Source organism: Grampus griseus (assembly GCF_964374135.1).
Source record: "Grampus griseus genome assembly, chromosome: 9".
In the NCBI taxonomy this organism is placed as follows: domain Eukaryota; kingdom Metazoa; phylum Chordata; class Mammalia; order Artiodactyla; family Delphinidae; genus Grampus; species Grampus griseus.
This window is the reverse complement of record NC_139003.1, coordinates 74996242-75013320: the sequence shown is the minus strand read 5'-3', so window position 1 is coordinate 75013320 and position 17079 is coordinate 74996242. Positions and strand designations below refer to the sequence as shown.

Below are 17079 nucleotides of genomic sequence, written 5' to 3'. Positions count from 1 at the left end.
ACTAATTTTTTAAATTAGCTGCTAGGAAGCTTAGAGCCAAATCTGTATGATAATAGCATTTCTGGTTTTATCTTTTCTGTTGAGGTCCCTATGCTCTTATTTCTTCACCTCCTTTGTCTTATCTTTCTATTGTGTATTTTGTAAGCAGCATAAAGTATTTCTGGAACATGGCCCAGAAAGCAAATAATTACATAGTCATGGCAAAATACAATGGGGCAGACCTGGGTGAGTTACACATTAGATTTAGTCTGATCCTTAGGTCTTTATTACTGCCAGCCCCCGACTCCTCCCACCCCCCTAAAAAAAAAGTTTATTATTCGGAAGAACATTACATGGATGTTCTCAGTGAGATAAAAGTTAGATCCTATCTTTACTTTAAAAAATTGGTTCAGATTAACATACCAGTTTTAATATAAGGACCAGAATGACAAAATAAATTGATACTAACATTGAGCACAGTTTATGGGCAATGTCAGCATTAATTCATTCCTGTCCAGTTATTAAAATAAGAGAGGCCTTAAAGTGTCCCTCTGGAATAAATGGTATGTGGTAATTGCCTAACACCCTAGCAGGCTGTGAGGTACAGTGCTTTCAAAAGAGAGGCATTGGGCTTCCCTGGTGGCGCAGTGGTTGAGAGTCTGCCTGCCAATGCAGGGGACGCGGGTTCGTACCCCGGTCCGGGAAGATCCCACATGCCGCGGAGCTGCTGGGCCCGTGAGCCATGGCCGCTGAGCCTGCGCATCCGGAGCCTGTGCTCCGCAACGGGAGAGGCCACAACAGTGAGAGGCCCGCGTACTGTAAAAAAAAAAAAAAAGAGAGGCATTGTTCTTATGACTAAAAATTATTTCATTCTTCAGTATTTCCATTTGGTTCTTCGCTGATGAATAGCAGTAGAAGTTGACTTGGCCAAGCTGTGCCGGATAGGCCTCTTTCACAAATATCCACAGTCAAGAGTTCAGTGGGAAGGCAAAACCTCTTCTGCTATGTGTGTTCCAGGAATGGTTATAGAGCCCCAAGGGAATCTTCATTAGACTGACAGCTGTATTAAGGCCTGCAGTGTGTTACAACATCCTAGGAAACATACCAAAGATATACCAAGTTGTAAAGAGTATAGTATGCACATCTATTTGTACAGATGCTGAAGAAACAAAATGTACAATGGTTTTTGTCAAGAATATTTTCTGGAGTTGAATTTTAGATTAACTTGTATAGGAAATGAGGTACATGGTGGGGTGTGGTTACAGATAAAGGAAGAGACTTAGAAGAGCAGAGTTCAGATGATTTTTATGTGTGGGAAATGAGACATGGGGTCTAGAATCACACACTGCTTAATATTTGTAAGTGTGAAAGGCATGTTTCGAACCAAAATGACTTCCCCCTTTCTTTTACACATTTATTCACCCTAAGATAAATTAATTAGCATGAGAATTTGGAAATATCAATTTTAAATGTTCATGCTCTGATCTAGCATTTTTATTACCTAAAACCTTAGAATTATTTGTACAAGGGCACACGATTTACATTTAAAGATTTGATTGCAGCGTTAGACAAATTGGTGAAAAATTGCAAACCAAACTTTCTAAAGGTCTTTAAAACAGCATCCTCAGATATAGCAAAATAACTGTCAGGGAAAGATGAAGGAATTGGAGATTTTTTTTGGACTTTTCTGTGATGTGGTTATTTTATTCTCATAGTGGAAACAAACATTGAAACCCTTAAGTTTCAGTTAAAAGTGTCTTACACATGCTTAAGATGGATGTATTGCAGGTGAGACAACAAACTTGTTGATTTCTTTTCCTTGTTCTAGTAGAGCATCTTGTCCTTCTCTTTTTTGGTGATTCAATTTTTTTTTTTTTTTTTTGTGGTACACGGGCCTCTCACTGTTGTGGCCTCTCCCGTTGCGGAGCACAGGCTCCGGACGCGCAGGCTCAGTGGCCATGACTCACGGGCCTAGCTGCTCCACGGCATGTGGGATCTTCCCAGACCGGGGCACGAACCCGTGTCCCCTGCATTGGCAGGCGGACTCTCAGCCACTGCGCCACCAGGGAAGCCCCTTGGTGATTCAATTAAACGCATCTTTTTTGGTAAATTTTTAAATTGAGGTATAATTGATGTACAACATTTTCAGGTGATCCAATATTTGTATAGACTGCAAAATGATCACCACAGTAAGTATAGTTAGTTAACATCCATCACTGCACAGTTACAAAAATTTTCTTAAGTGTGATAAGAACTTTTAAGATCTACTCTTAGCAACTTTAAAATGTGCGATACAGTATTAACTGTAGTCACCATGCTGTACATTACATCCCCAGGGCTTATTTTATAACTGGAAGTTCGTACCTTTTGCCCTTCTTTACGTCATTTTTTTTTAACATCTTTATTGGAGTATAATTGCTTTACAATGGTGTATTAGTTTCTGCTGTATAACAAAGTGAATCAGCTATAATTATACATATGTCCCCATATCTCCTCCCTCTTGCGTCTCCCTCCCACCCTCCCTATCCCACCCCTCTAGGTGGTCACAAAGCACCGAGCTGATCTCCCTCTGCTATGCGGCCGCTTCCCACCAGCTGTCTATATTTTACATTTAGTACTTTACATCATTCTTAATCTTTAGTTTTCCTTATTCAAAATAAAGAAAAATGTTCATGGACTGTCTCTCATGCCCCTTTCAGCATGTTGATGATCAAAGGCTTAAGCTTTTACCACCTACACATTACTAATTTTTTTGACTCATGGAAGTCAAACCAACACATATGGAGAAGAGTGATACAACCAGGGAAGGGAGCACTTCCCTGAGAGCTCTACTGGACATTTTTCTTAAGTCATTCCTGCAGGTCTATGTATATTGCAAAGTACACCCATACCTGTTGGAATTGGGTGTAAATGCACAGAAGCTCACACAGGGGAGACTCACAAACTCTCACCACAAAGGACTGCTGTGTGCACCTGCCCCCGATCATAGTTATCTTCCTCCTAAGCCTGAGTTTTTACCTCAGCATGCTTTTTACCCATCTTCCACTAATAAAAAACACAAATGTTCCATGAATGTCTTAACTGGAATTCCATCGTTCTGTGTGGACTGAGTGGGAACCTTTCTGTATGATAATTCGATAATATTTATTAGTTTTAAATGTTCAGGCCCTTTGACTCAGTAGTGCTAAGAATTTATGCAGTAGAGGTACTTGTACAAGGGCACACAATTTTTTTGTACAAAGATTTGATTGCAGCATTACAAATGCGTTAGTTGACAATTGAAAACTATACACATACATAACAGGGATGAGATCGATCCGCTGTTGTGTCTCCCTCTGAAGGAATACAGTTCATAGAATGAGGTAGGGATGTAGGAATGACACAGGAAGATATCCAACGTGTATTAAAGTAAAACAAATGAGAACATGTTATTTGCAGTAGGCTCCCATTTATTAATGTTTTATTTCATAGACTTTCCTCCATGAAACATGTCTGCCTATCCTTTTCTAGTTTCCTGTTTTCCTTTTCACTGGGTTTTTGTCATTCTTCCTGTTTGGCTTGAAAACAAAAAATCAAATCTATTAGGGCTTGGCACTTTATTTAAGTAACTAGTTGATTGCAGGGTTAACAGTTATTTGGTCAATGTAAGTTTTTCTGATTGATTTTGGTAATTCTAGACAAGTCGTGGACATGTTCAGATTTATTGACATTGTTCTATCTTAGTTTTGTCTTGTGTGATATCCTTTCCTTTTTCTCATTCCATGTTTATAATTGGTAAATTGGCAAAAGGTTTTCCTTTTATTTAAAGAACCAGACCAGCCTTCTGTTATTACTAGTATTTTTATTTATTTAAAAAAAAAACAAACAACTTTGCTTCAGAGGAAGGAAACTAAAGACAGAAAAAATTCCTACCAAATAGTGTGAGTAAATGACGTCATGTGGAACAGCCTTCTGTTGAGGGTGTGTGGAGGGACAAAGAAGTGGAACGGCTGCCGCTGAGCATCAGGGTCCCTCTGGAGGTCTGTAGTGCTCAGGGCTCCGTGCTCTCTGCCTCCACGCTGAGCTTACAGGGAGAAGAGGGAGCTGTTACTGCCACTAGGAATTTGTGTGGTAAGAGCGGTGGTGTCATTTGGTGGACCAATATTAAGTGGCACAAAATCTGTTTTAAATCTGTAAATTTGAGGAAAAACTGTACAGAGAAAACTGATGTTTTAAATGCTAACACTTTCAGGATGAATGTGAGATCTTCTCGACCTGTTAGGTAAACTCATATCAACTTACTGTGGTGGTTTTTCCTAAAACTATCCTAATATTTCTAACAGTATGAGAATGCCCCTCTCCCTATGCCAGCGATACAGCCTGATTTGTATCCAGTAAGCATGTATGTCCTGTCTTTCTTTTCCAACAGCAGTCAGAAACAGAGACTGTCCATCTGTTCATCCCAGCCCTGTCTGTCGGCGCCATCATCGGCAAGCAGGGGCAACACATCAAACAGCTTTCTCGCTTTGCAGGAGCTTCTATTAAGGTACTGTTCTGCCAGCTGTGGCTCTCCTGGTGCTTTAAGGACAGCGAGTTACAGAAATGTGAGTCTTCCTGCCACTCTGTAATTTGAATTGAATGTGGCAGTCTATATTGGGGTTACATAAGTGTGTGACAGAGAACTCCAAACAACACTAGCTTAAACAAGGTAAGTTAAATTCTCTCTCCAGAAAAAGTAGTCTGCAGGTACGCAATTTGGCGTTAGAATGGTGGTTCTGCCCCACCGCATTACTGGATATATATTCCTTCTAGCTCATCTTCCCTGGGCGTGGCTTTGGTCCCTCACACTCCGAAATGACACTATTTAGTGCCCGAACAATCAAGGCTGTGGTCCTTTTAAGGAATATACAAATTGACAAAGGCTTGATAAAAGTCATAGGTTTCTTCAGGAAAACATCAGTCTATTGGGGGGTTTATTTTGGTTACATTTTATAAATATATATATATAAATAATTTTATTTTTGGCTGCATTGGGTATTCGTTGCTGCGCACAGGCTTTCTCTAGTTGCAGCAAGCGGGGGCTATTCTTCGTTGCGGTACGCGGGCTTCTCATTGCAGTGGCTTCTTTTGTTGCGGAGCACAGGCTCCAGGCGCGCGGGCTTCAGTAGTTGCGGCACACAGGCTCAGTAGCGCAGGCTCAGTAGTTGTGGTGCACGTGCTTAGTTGCTCTGCGGCATGTGGGAATCTTCCCAGAACAGGGCTTGAACCTGTGTCCCCTGCATTGGCAGGCGGATTCTTAACCACTGTGCCATCAGGGAAGTCCAATTTTATAAATATTTAATGAAATTTTTAATTTGAATATAGTACCAAAAAAAACACACTGCACTCAAATGTTTATAGTATCTTTATTTATAACTGGGAAATGGGGAAGCAGCAAATGTTCATCAGTGGCAAATGCATAAACTGTGGCCCGTCTATATAATAATTACTTAGCAGTAAAAAGGAGGGAACTATTGATACATAAAACAACCTGAGTGAATCACATGTATTATGCTAAGAGAAAGAAGACTCAAAAGGCCACATACTGTATGATTCCACTTATGTGAAAATTCTGGAAAAGAGAACTATGGAAATTGAGAAAAAAAAAATCAGTGGTTGCTAGGAGTTGGAGGTGAAGGGGTTGAAAACAAAGGCAGCATGAGGAAATTTTGAGTGACAGAAGCTGTTTTTATGTTGATTGTGGTGGTATTTACAACTATGTATTTGGTACCAAAGGAGTGAGCGTTACTGTATATAAACTACACAGTTAATAAAAAAGCAAAACACACAGGAAAGCCCTCATATTCTCTCTTGTAGCAAAAGATAACAAAATAACGTGAGCAGAAAATGCAGCCAAAATAAATAAATGGGTAAAGGAAAAGACATGACAAAAGACCAAGGGGTGAACTAACTTTACTATCCTGTTAGTTTCCTGATTACTGAGTTAATCTGTAAAACATGCTCACACATGCAAAAAGAACCTAGCAGCTTTGTTTTGGAAAAACTGCGACGAACATTTCATGAACAAGAAGAACTGGGTATTTAGACGTTTGGCTCTTTTTCTTTCTGGCTTTAATGGAGGTTTTATGATGAGGTTAAAATATTTTTGTTTCCAAAAAGTCTGAAACATGCATAATCTGAAAGATTCATCAGCACTCCTAACACTTCGCTACATTTCCATAATGTAAATTTCCATATATGTACTTACTTTAATAGGCATATATTTGGTATTACCAAACCATAATCATTTGTGTTAACTTACTGGACATTAAGATTGTTCCTAATTTAACCTGCACAGGGATAGACAAAGTTCTTTTGGTCAAATTGTCATATATAACCTTATCCTTTAACGTAAGTCTACAGAAGTGGGTTTGGTGAGTCACAGGGCATGTGCTTTTTTCAGGCTTTTGAGAGATTGTAGCAATTTGTACTCCTAACCTCAGTGTACTAGTGTCCTCAGCCCCAGCCTTCTATCACCAGTGTTGACAAAGATCCTTTTTAAAAAAAGGAAACCTTAGTCAGAAAGATGAAGAATGATACCTTCTTTTTGGGGTTTCCTGTGAATAATCCTAAGAGTGTGGTCTAAAAGGAAGTAATTATTGGCTTGTTTTACAGACTCACAATTAGTGCCCAGCAATAAAGTAGCAATAGTATTAATTTGGGTCTAAGTAACAGAAATGTTAGCTTTATTTTGAGGGAGGAAGCATGAGTCTATTAAAAGTAAAAAACATTGTTTTGATTATGAAGGTGTGGAGAAGGGCCTACTAGACTATAAGTAATTGATAGTGATCATACTGAGTGGTAGTTGGGATGGCTTTTACTGTATTTTTTGCTTCCTGTTCTCATTATTTACTATAGGGAATTGCTTCTTGCACAGCAAATACCTAGCAAATTTTTTTCTTTTAAAACACTTCCTACCAGCCAACTCCCCAAATCCTTTCTTACTAAGGGAATGCTGGTTTCCTCCCCCTTCAACAGTCTCTGCAACAATTCCCTAGCCTAGGCTTTTTGTGTCATTTCACACGCTCTGCCAAAATAGAAGAGTCTGAGTTTACTTTCTTCTGCCAAATTAATGTTAGTTTATTCCATATGTTAGTCCAGCGAGTGTACTTTGGGGGAATGTACTGATAGGCTTAGACTGGGAACCTAGCAGTTTCTTGCACATACAGGAGGCCCAGGGTGTTGTGATGCGCGTGGGCCAAGAACCACCCTTTGAGCACCCACTGGTGTAGTGACAAGGAATGTGATGGTGGAGCCAGACCCAGCTCTCCCTCCAGCTTCACTGGACTGTGTGATCATGGGCCAGGTGACTCACCTTCTCCAGCCTTTGGCCTCTCCATGAGGCAGTACCTCGTCAGGAAATAGTGAGGGTTAGGTAGAGGCTGCATCTGGACTTTTACATTAGGGCCAGGCACAGTGTAAGTACACAGTATACGGCAGGAGCCATAACTAATGAATCCACATTAATCACTGCTTCATGTAACTACCTTCCAGAAGGCTTTCATTCTGCATTTCAGTAAGTCATGTGCAAATGACAGGCTGGTTGGTGTACCATTTCTATTGGTGGCACCTGAAAGTGTCATAACCCGTTACTGGGTCTGTTACAGATCGCTCCAGCTGAAGCACCAGATGCTAAAGTGAGGATGGTGATTATCACTGGGCCACCGGAGGCTCAGTTCAAGGTATGTGCTCTGGAGTGTGTGCACAGGTAACAAATGAATGGATGTCTTCTTTTCGGGAAATCCATAACCTGGCTTCTCCTGTAAAAAAAAAATCTAATACTCAGTATAAAGAATCTCTCAATGGAAATTTCTAAGACTAAGAACAGAGTAGAAACATACTGCAAATTACACTTTAAAAATAAACCAAAGCCTTTGGTTAATTTTGAGAGTTCTGTAATGGTTGTTGGTTTTGACTATCTCCCAAAGGAGAATTTGCTCAATGCCCTGTTAGCATGTGTGAAGGTGAGACCTTAAGACTGAAATTTACAAGTCTGATTCATATGCCTTGCTGTTCTCAAGTTTTTCCTCTTGTCCCAGAGAGGCCTCAACCTTGAATTAAAATGTCCCTGTTTGCTCTTACCCTTGGGTTAACCGTTAGCCCTTGTCCACAGTCGGTCAACAAGCCACTCTAATCTTTTGAATTTTAGAGGTAGAAATGGCAGGAACTCTTACAGCATTTGTCCTGGTGTGAACCATTGGTCATACTGGGGTTTGGGGCCTTTGGGGCTGGAATGCCTCCCACCATGTCCTGAGAGGTGGTGTAGCAGGGTGATGAAGAGCAGAGACCTAGTAGCCAGGTTGCTGGTTCAAAGCCCAGCTTTACCATTTACCAGTGGTGTGACCTTGGGCAAGTTACTTAGCCTTTCTCTGCCTAGTTCCTCATCTATAAAATCGGGGTTAAAAACACCCACAAAGTTTAAATAAGGTTTAAACAATATATGAATTGCTTAGAATAGTGCCTGACACAGGAAGTACAACATAAATGTGCTGGTGGTGGTGCTGAGCAGACTTGGGATGATTCAGACTAAGACCCTGCCAGATCCTCAAATTCACAAACGTATACCTTTGAGTATGATTTCTCTCATAAACTCAGTAGGGTGTCTTGTTTGTCATAGGTAAAAGCAGCTACTCAATTCAGTGCAATTTATCCAAAACTCCTGTCTTGTTTCTACCACTTAGCAGCTGTGTTAACAGGATAACTCTTTAACCTTACTTCTCTTAGCTCTAAAATGTGGCTAAGTTAACAAGTGCCCACTTCTTCCCTCCTTTTAAACCATCACTTCCTTTGACCTCTACTTTTCACTAAAAATCGGAAGCTTTTTTCACTTCATTTACAGGAAGAACAGGAAACAAAAGGAGGTGCTTTGAGATGTGGGGTACAGTTGGCTAGCCTCAAACTTGGGTCAAGAAATTTACTTCCTCATACCAGCCTTGTGGTCCAGGCAGTTCAGATCAAAACTCAGAGATGCTGAAAATTGCTTCCTATCCCAGACTTACAGAGACAGCCACTTTTAGTTTGAAATACTAAAAGATAAATACAAACATCAATTATGGTCTTATTATTCTATAAATGGAATTAACTATCTTGCAGTTTTCATAATGCTTGTATGCTGGGGAATTCAGAGTTTGTTTCCCTGTATCCTCCTATGCCTGTATTGTTCAGTTGTCTTAAATGGGACATTTAAGAAAAGCTATAATGCTTAAATGTCATTTATGTGATCAGTGATAATAACAAATAAATTATTTTATTTTAGACATCTAAGTAATAGTAAACCTCCTAACCCATATTTTTTCTTATGAATTCAAGAGCTTGTTTCGGAGGACAATGTATATCCGTTGTGTCCTTTGACTGTGTTGATAGCTACATCTGTGGCCTGAGACTGAGGATGAATGGAAGACAGGGTACTAAGATGGATTTTTTTTTTTTTTCCTGTAACCCCCTAAAATGAGCTTATCATTTCTGCACCAGTGAAAACGTGTTCGGTACTTTTGTTTTTGTTCTCTGCTGTGGCAGCTTGTCAGATGAAACCAACTCTGACTTCTTTTTCCTTTGGTGTATACCAGAGCAAATTAATGGTTGTACATAATAGGAGAGGTTTATTATGTATAACTTCTAGTTGTATGCAGCAAGTGACAGGATGTGTTTGACTATAACTGTCAGATGTGTATGTTAACTTGATTTTGTAGCCTTAGTCGAAGTAGAAACCATCTGGCTAAGATGAAGAAATGTTTAACTAGAAAATTCCTTGCTGGCCCATTTAGACAGCGGCTTGGCTTCTTGTGAGCCTCGCATAGGTGGCTCTGTAGTTCCTCTGCAGTCCCTTTTACTCAAGAAAAACGCAGTTACTATCTTGCTGCCAACAGGAGAGGTTTTACCTTTCAAGACTGGAGAGCAAATGGTCATTTGCAAAAATTTTAGTTCGGCTGACTGCTAACTTATCGCCTTTAACCGTTTTTGTCAGAAGAATATGGTTTAATCTTATTTTATCAATCATTCAGTTGCCTCATCTGTGATGTATAGTTATTATTGTTGTCAACCTTTTCTAGGACTTCCTTACTTTTCCACCTCTTGTGCAACGTTCCACAATCTATCAAATGCAGATGTATCACTGCAAAGGTCTGTTCCAGTGGATCCGGGCCATCTTTAAAGTTAATGGACCTTTTTGCATTTCCTACATGAATGACACTGATGAGATATGTTCTCATCTGTAGGCTCAGGGAAGAATTTATGGAAAAATTAAAGAAGAAAACTTTGTTAGTCCTAAAGAAGAGGTGAAACTTGAAGCTCACATCAGAGTGCCATCCTTTGCTGCTGGCAGAGTTATTGGAAAAGGAGGCAAAACGGCAAGTACTTCAGCAAAACCTGTGCAGTGGTATGAAAGGGAAAGCGTTGAAAGGTACTTAGGAGTTCCAAGTCCCTAAATTTTGGCTAACTTATAAAAAGCAGGACCGTCTGGGCCAAGGTTTGGAGAAGACTGCCTTTTGTTCCTCCTGGGTGTTGGTGTCAGCTACCAGTGAAAGCAGTGCCTCTCTTTCAGACCACTTTGTATGGGAGAACTGTCTCATATTTATAAGGGGCATTTTGCATTTTCTGTTGTTATACATCAGCTTTTTACTTTTATTGTGCAAACACTTAATGACATGAAAAGAAACTTTAAAAAATTTCATCTACATTTATAACTTATACCTCTGTAACTGAAAAAAGCAAATGGTTTCCAGTTTCTAACACATAAAACTTCCAAGTCATTTTCAAAGCTATTTACAATTCTGAAGTGATTGAAAGTGTATTTTGGAATCAGATTTTCAGGGGTTGAATCTGGTTTTGTCATTAACTTATGCAACTGTGGGTGAGTCAGTTTCTTTCACTAAGGCTTAGTTTTAATTACCTTGAAATGGGGACAATACTAGTAAACGGATAGAATTATTAGTATTATTAGATGAGATTATAAATATAAAGCCAAAGCTCAGTATTTTGGTTACATAGTAAGGAAATGGTAATTTAAAAAAAAAAAAAAGAACAACTCCACTTAACATGATTTGTATTTATCTCCTTCAGGTGAATGAGCTCCAGAATTTGTCAAGCGCAGAAGTTGTTGTCCCTCGTGACCAGACGCCTGATGAGAATGACCAAGTGGTGGTCAAAATAACTGGTCACTTCTATGCTTGCCAGGCAAGTGGGCTCTAGTGTGATAAGTGAGCTCTTCTGCTTCTTCCTTCTTCCTGAGTGATCCTCCTCCCATGCGTGTCCCCATGTCATATAAATATTTCAGGCTGCTTGGTGCTTAACACTTTTAATCCCCCTTTAAGCAGGTGATTTCAGAGACTCTGCTAGGAGAAACTAATAAGTATGTATCTTTAATCTTCAAATAAGTTTCAATTTGAAGTTGTTGAAATGGAAGAGTAAATTAACTTTTGGTCATACTTGATCAGGTAGAAATTTCAAAGCTCTCTCCTACTGCAGGTTGCCCAGAGAAAAATTCAGGAAATTCTGACTCAGGTAAAGCAGCACCAACAGCAGAAAGCTCTGCAAAGTGGACCACCTCAGTCAAGACGGAAGTGAAGGCTCAGGAGACAGCCCACCACAGAGGCAGATGCCAAACCAAAGACAGATTGCTTAACCAACAGACGGGCGCTGAACCCCTATCCAGAATCACATGCACAAGTTTTTACCTAGCCGGTTGTTTCTGAGGACCAGGCAACTTTCGAACTCCTGTCTCTGTGAGAATGTATACTTTATGCTCTCTGAAATGTATGACACCCAGCTTTAAAAAAAGAAAAAAATTAGGGGGTGAGGGAGGGAAAGAGAGGAGCTCTGCACTTCCCTTTTGTTGTATTCTCAGTATAACAAATATTCTAATTTTTCTTAATATTCATTCCCCCATAATGCCAGAAATTGGCTTAATGGTGCATTTACTAAATTCATCAAGTAAATAAAAATAGATTGCTCCTATGTCCAATTGTTAAAATTGGATCAGAAGAGGATTATTACAAGAACTTAAATGTTAAGCTGTTAGCATAGAAAAACTGTTCTCAGTTTTATCTAACACTAACACAAATAACCTAAGGGAAGTGCTGAATGGTGTTGGCAGGGGTATTAAATGTGCATTTTTACTCAACTACCTCAGGTATTCAGTAATGCAATGAAAGCAAAATTGTTTTGTTTTTTTCTGAAAATTTTATATACTTTATAAAGATAAGTCCAACTGTTTTTTAAAAAATAAAATTAGCTAACAGGCAAATAACTGAGAAAAAAATTTTACTTCTGGCTGGTGACAGTAAAGCTGGAAAATTAATTTCAGGTTTTTTGAGGCTTTTGACAGTTATTAGTTGGAAAATCCAGTAAACGTTCAGTGATACGGAGCAGTGCCTATATTTGGAGAGCAGCAAATACCATTTATTTTTTTGTTTATGGTAGGGAAGTTTTTGATGGTACTAACAGAGCAAAGTGGCTGCAGGAGGTTTTGGAACGGCTAGTTTTAATAAATGGCTTCAGGAGACTTCAGGGTTTTTTTGTTTGGCTATGTGATTGAATGCATAAATGCTTTGTGCTTTTGACTATCACTACCTAAAGCAAGTGTATCTATGGAGACATGCAGCTCCTGTGAACTTTAAATTGATTGGCAAGAAGAAAGCTTCGGCTTGCCTTACAGGATGCTTAGTTTGCCAATATATTTCAGACCAGTTGGTCTATGCTTGGAGCAGACCCCAAAAGAATTGCTTTGTGAAGACCAATGGGGCAGTCAGACGGTGTGACAGTGTTTAAAGGCAATAAAAAGGCTACATCTCCCCGTGCCAGGCACTGTCATGAGCCTCACACTAAGCTATTTTGAAGATTTTAAGCAGTGATAAATCAAGAAGAATGAAAGGCCACCTAGAATATTACATAAATTGCAGCAGGATTTCTGTATTCTCTGCAACCAGTTATTTGAAAATAAGTCAAAAGGTAGAAAAATACAAGAACAACTTTTGGAATATAATTTGAATGACTGTGATACAATAATACATTTGACCTTTGATACTGAACGCATTCGCCCATTTCCTACCTTGATGGCAAAGCCTGGTATGTACAGTTATGTGGGTGTGGGTGGTCTCCAAGGCCACACTGCTCTCAGAATTGTGTTTCTTTTGTTCATTAAATGATCACAGTCGTTATATTATACTGATCTGAAGGGCATATATAATAACCCTTAAATCATTTTGCTTCATTTGTATTTCAAGATGAATTTCTACAGACTAGGTAAGTTTTTCTGAAGATCACTGTATCCTTTAAACATTTTGAAAATGACTTGAAATGTTTTCCTAAATGTTTTCAGAAAATCAGTTTATTTTGTAGTTTTAGCCAAAAAGTGCCCTTTTTGTCACTGAATTCATCTAGCATTCATCATTTTCTTCCATACAATGAATTGCTTTAAAAAAAAAAGTAATGGACTGGCTTTCTGGTTGGATTTTGGGTAAAATGTGCTTAAGGCCAGAGCTCTTCCTCAGTATTTGATTTTTCCAACTTTTTTTTTTTAAATACAGATAGGTGCTACATTTATATCTGCCTGTTTAAATTCTGTCATGTTTCACTTCTAGCCTTCTAGTGTGGCAAATCATGTTTTACTTTCAATTAAGCATTGGTAATGGAGTATCTGGTAATACTAGGAAATAATTCTGTTGTAATTGAGTTTTGTACTCACCACATATGGATCATTCCTCATCTGTAACGTGCCCCAAATGCAGCTTCATTTTCCAGATACCTTGATGCAGAATAAAGTGTTTCATTATCAGGTGCAGCCTGCTGTGCAGTATGTATTTTTGGCTTTTCAAATTAATGTGAATGTCCTGAATTTGGTCAAAGTGTAAACTTAGACTTTTAGTAAGGCTATGTCAATCTCAAGGTAGGCACCACTATCTACCAATGTCCTGACTGTGAACCTAGATAATACTGTTGCATATGAACTGAGAACTAAAGGTTTTACGTTACAGGACCAGTGGGGTGGTTATGTTTTCTGCTATATATTTTTTAAAATTTTTGGCTATACTGTTCTACAGAATAAGATTTAAACTTAAACTCGGAAAACACTTTGCTAGGCCTGGGAATGAGCATTCCTAGCACTGTGGAATGAAATGCCCCCCCAAACCATGGTCAACTTTATGACCATGAAGGGGCCCTGCTGACTGGAAATTGGCACTCACCATTGGCACTTGCTGTCTGCCTCTACAAAGATTAAATCACGAGCCGCTGCAGCTGCTGACCTTCAACACCCCCTGAAAAGGAGTTCAGAGTGGAGAACAGGAATGAGGCGCTCTGGGAAAAACTGGCAGAACAGGCCTTCCGATAGATAGTTAGATATTTTCAGGAGAAGATTTTATGGGCCAGATTCTTGCTCTTCTCATACCTAGAGAAACACTAACATCATTAATGGTGACATCTGCTTTGGCTATTAAGGGGAATATTACAATTAAGAGTCAAAATGGAGTAGCTATGGTTTAAGACATCCAAGAAATAACTAGATGACACTGTGGGTGTGATTTCAGGCAAATCCTTGTATTGCTAAGAACTTGAGTTTTCTGAGCTGTGTCAGACTTGGATGCCACCAGCCGTTCTCAAAATAATGTCTGCTGGCAGCTGATAACTGCAACCTTACTTTTTAAAGGTCTCCTCTTGTAACTTACTTTTTTTTTTTTTTTTCCCGGTACGCGGGCCTCTCACTGTTGTGGCCTCTCCCGTTGCGGAGCACAGGCTCCGGACGCGCAGGCCCAGCAGCCATGGCTCACGGCCCCAGCCGCTCCGCGGCATGTGGGATCTTCCCAGACCAGGGCACGAACCCATGTCCTCTGCCTCGGCAGGCGGACTCTCAACCACTGCGCCACCAGGGAAGCCCGTAACTTACATTTTTAGACAACGGAATTGCTTTAGATCATACATTTAACAAAAAGAAGAGACATGTTTGATGACCAATAGCACCTGTTACCTATGTGTTAATACCACATTAAAAGTTAAAACCTACCTCAATAAAACTAGACAACTGGCTACTTGGCTACAAGTCTCCCCAAAGCACCAGGTCCAGACTGTGTTTCAGGCTTATTCTCCTGAAAAGAAATGACGTTTATTTTCCCTATAAAAATCCCATTGTCACTCCTCCAGCTACTTCTGATTGGGTCTGTTACACCAAAATGGCAGACCAAGGGATTAAGATTTTAATCATACAAGACTCAGATCCAGGAATCAGGAATCAGAAATATTTCCAGTCCAGTGTCTATTCTCCAAGTTGAGACAGGACTATGCCCTATTGTAGCAGGAAGTGGCCAGCACTGTTGCCCAGTTAGTTCCCTGAACTGGAACTGGGCAGGACTCTGGGGGGCTCCAGAGTACAAATCCTTTCTGTGTCCCCCGTTTCTTGTTTGTAGGATATAGGCTTCACTCAGCCTCCTTGACCTTCCTCCTTGACCTTCCCTGAGTTCCAAAGGGCAGATTCAAACAGTTGCTAATCAGGAAAGGGAGGGGATGCAAAAACAGGGGAGGAGCTGTCAACTAGTGGTACAGCCTTGGGGCAGGGTCCTGGTTCCACCTCAAGGAGTATGCATAACAATATCTTTGAGTTCTGCAGGAACTGAGGCCCCCACCCAGGTGAGGATGGTAACTTCAGGCTGAGTGCCAAGATTCCTGGAGCATTGTCCTGTTACGTCACTACCAATCGATCAGAAGAAAGTCACACACCCTGCAGCCCTCACCCCAAATTTTGCCTGCCTTTTCTGGGCCTGGTGATGACCATCCTGTTAGGCCTCCTGTTTGGCCCTTGTCTGTTTCAACTGCTTACAAGGTTCATCCCCCACAGGGTCCAACAGTTTCAACTAAACTGCTGTTACTACAAGGATGAATGCCAGTTTTGGGCACAGAATACCTCGATTTAGATTAGGTAGAGAGAGACTTCTACTCTACTAGGCAGGACTATGCCAACTCTCAGCAGGAAGTAGTTACAGAAGAAAGAGACCTCCACTCCAATTCCCAAAAATTATCTTGAGTATGAAGTCTCTCAGGGAGGAGTTATTAGGGGAAACACTGAAACTGCCTGCCCTGGCCAGGCAACATAGTAACCACTTGCATGAGTTATCTTAAACAGGAGGTCCTCGTAAGGAATGCAGAACTAACAAGATACTACCAACTGGAAGAATTTAGGAAAGGTCAAAAGGAGAGAGGAGACTTCAGTCTATATGTCCTGCCAACCTCTCAGAATCCTTCTCACTGGAATCCACCTTGGCTGAGCAATGCGTGTGCCACCAGGAAGGACCCCGAGGCAGAATGATTGGCCAGAGACAACCCAGAAACTTAACCCCATTCCCATAAAACACGAGACTGTGAGCCATGTGGTGGAGCAGTCCTCCTGGGTTCCTTTACCCTCCTGCTCTCCACCTGGGTGCCCCTTCCCAAAAAAGTAGCTTGCTTTGTCAGCAAAAAATAAAAATAAACTCTGAGCAGAGAGCTCAAGTAAAACACAGGGGCCAATGCAACTTCCAGGAAATCCTGCTGAGATCTCAGGAACAAAGACAATATATTAATTTTAGTTTGAATGTACTGATTCACAGTGTGAGAATTAGCTCACTTACCTACAATTCCCATGTGTCAGTTAGGATTAGTGTCCACAGATAAGACTTGTTTTGACAACAACCAGCTAGGCAGGGTTTATAAGTGACTCAATCCAAATCTGAAATGACGAAAGCAGTTCATACCATTTTATTCACATTTAAACTCCACAGGAGCCAGAGATGAAGTGTCATCTTCTATTCCAAGAATGAAGTCTTCAGGTAAGGTCTCAGGTGCTATCTGAGCTAACTGGTCATCATAAGAACGAAGGGTCCATAATTTCTCTAATTCATACGTTTCTCTGGTTTCTGGAAGCATCAAATGAATCACCATGCTGCCTATCAAGGACAGATAAGACTTACAATGAAGAAGCAGTTCATTTGCTTTTACCCTTGTGATCTCACAAACCTCTGACAGTTAGAACAGTGGTTCTCAAAGTGTGAACCCCAGATTAGCATTACCTGAGAACTTGTTAGAAATGCAAATTGTGGACACCATCCAGCAAAAATACCA

General features: G+C 40.2%; 2 protein-coding genes across 3 annotated transcripts in view; one reads left to right on the top strand and one right to left on the bottom strand.

The window, feature by feature from the left end:
* IGF2BP3 (insulin like growth factor 2 mRNA binding protein 3) overlaps positions 1-11674 on the top strand; it is a gene marked incomplete at its 5' end in the record, with an annotated part of 136526 nt that extends 124852 nt beyond the window's left edge. Inside the window, 5 exons of the mRNA XM_082661547.1 lie at positions 4388-4504; positions 7605-7679; positions 10212-10343; positions 11056-11169; positions 11461-11674. Of these exons, the coding sequence (XP_082517673.1) occupies positions 4388-4504; positions 7605-7679; positions 10212-10343; positions 11056-11169; positions 11461-11559 (537 nt within the window). The 3' untranslated portion in view covers positions 11560-11674. The remainder of the gene's footprint in view (positions 1-4387; positions 4505-7604; positions 7680-10211; positions 10344-11055; positions 11170-11460) is intronic.
* The window catches only part of MALSU1 (mitochondrial assembly of ribosomal large subunit 1), a 29066-nt gene continuing 17369 nt past the window's right edge, over positions 5383-17079 (bottom strand). The window contains exons 4-8 of one of the 2 annotated variants that reach the window (XR_014297167.1): positions 16713-16904; positions 14993-15074; positions 14178-14249; positions 13679-13738; positions 5383-7757 (exon numbers count right to left, since the gene is read on the bottom strand). Coding sequence is in view for 1 of the 2 variants with exons in the window: in XM_082661548.1 (XP_082517674.1) it covers positions 16717-16904 (188 nt within the window). In the remaining variant the exon portion in view is untranslated. Of the gene's footprint in view, positions 7758-13678; positions 13739-14177; positions 14250-14992; positions 15075-16471; positions 16905-17079 lie in introns of those variants that run through there. The other variant, XM_082661548.1, reaches the window with a different exon arrangement.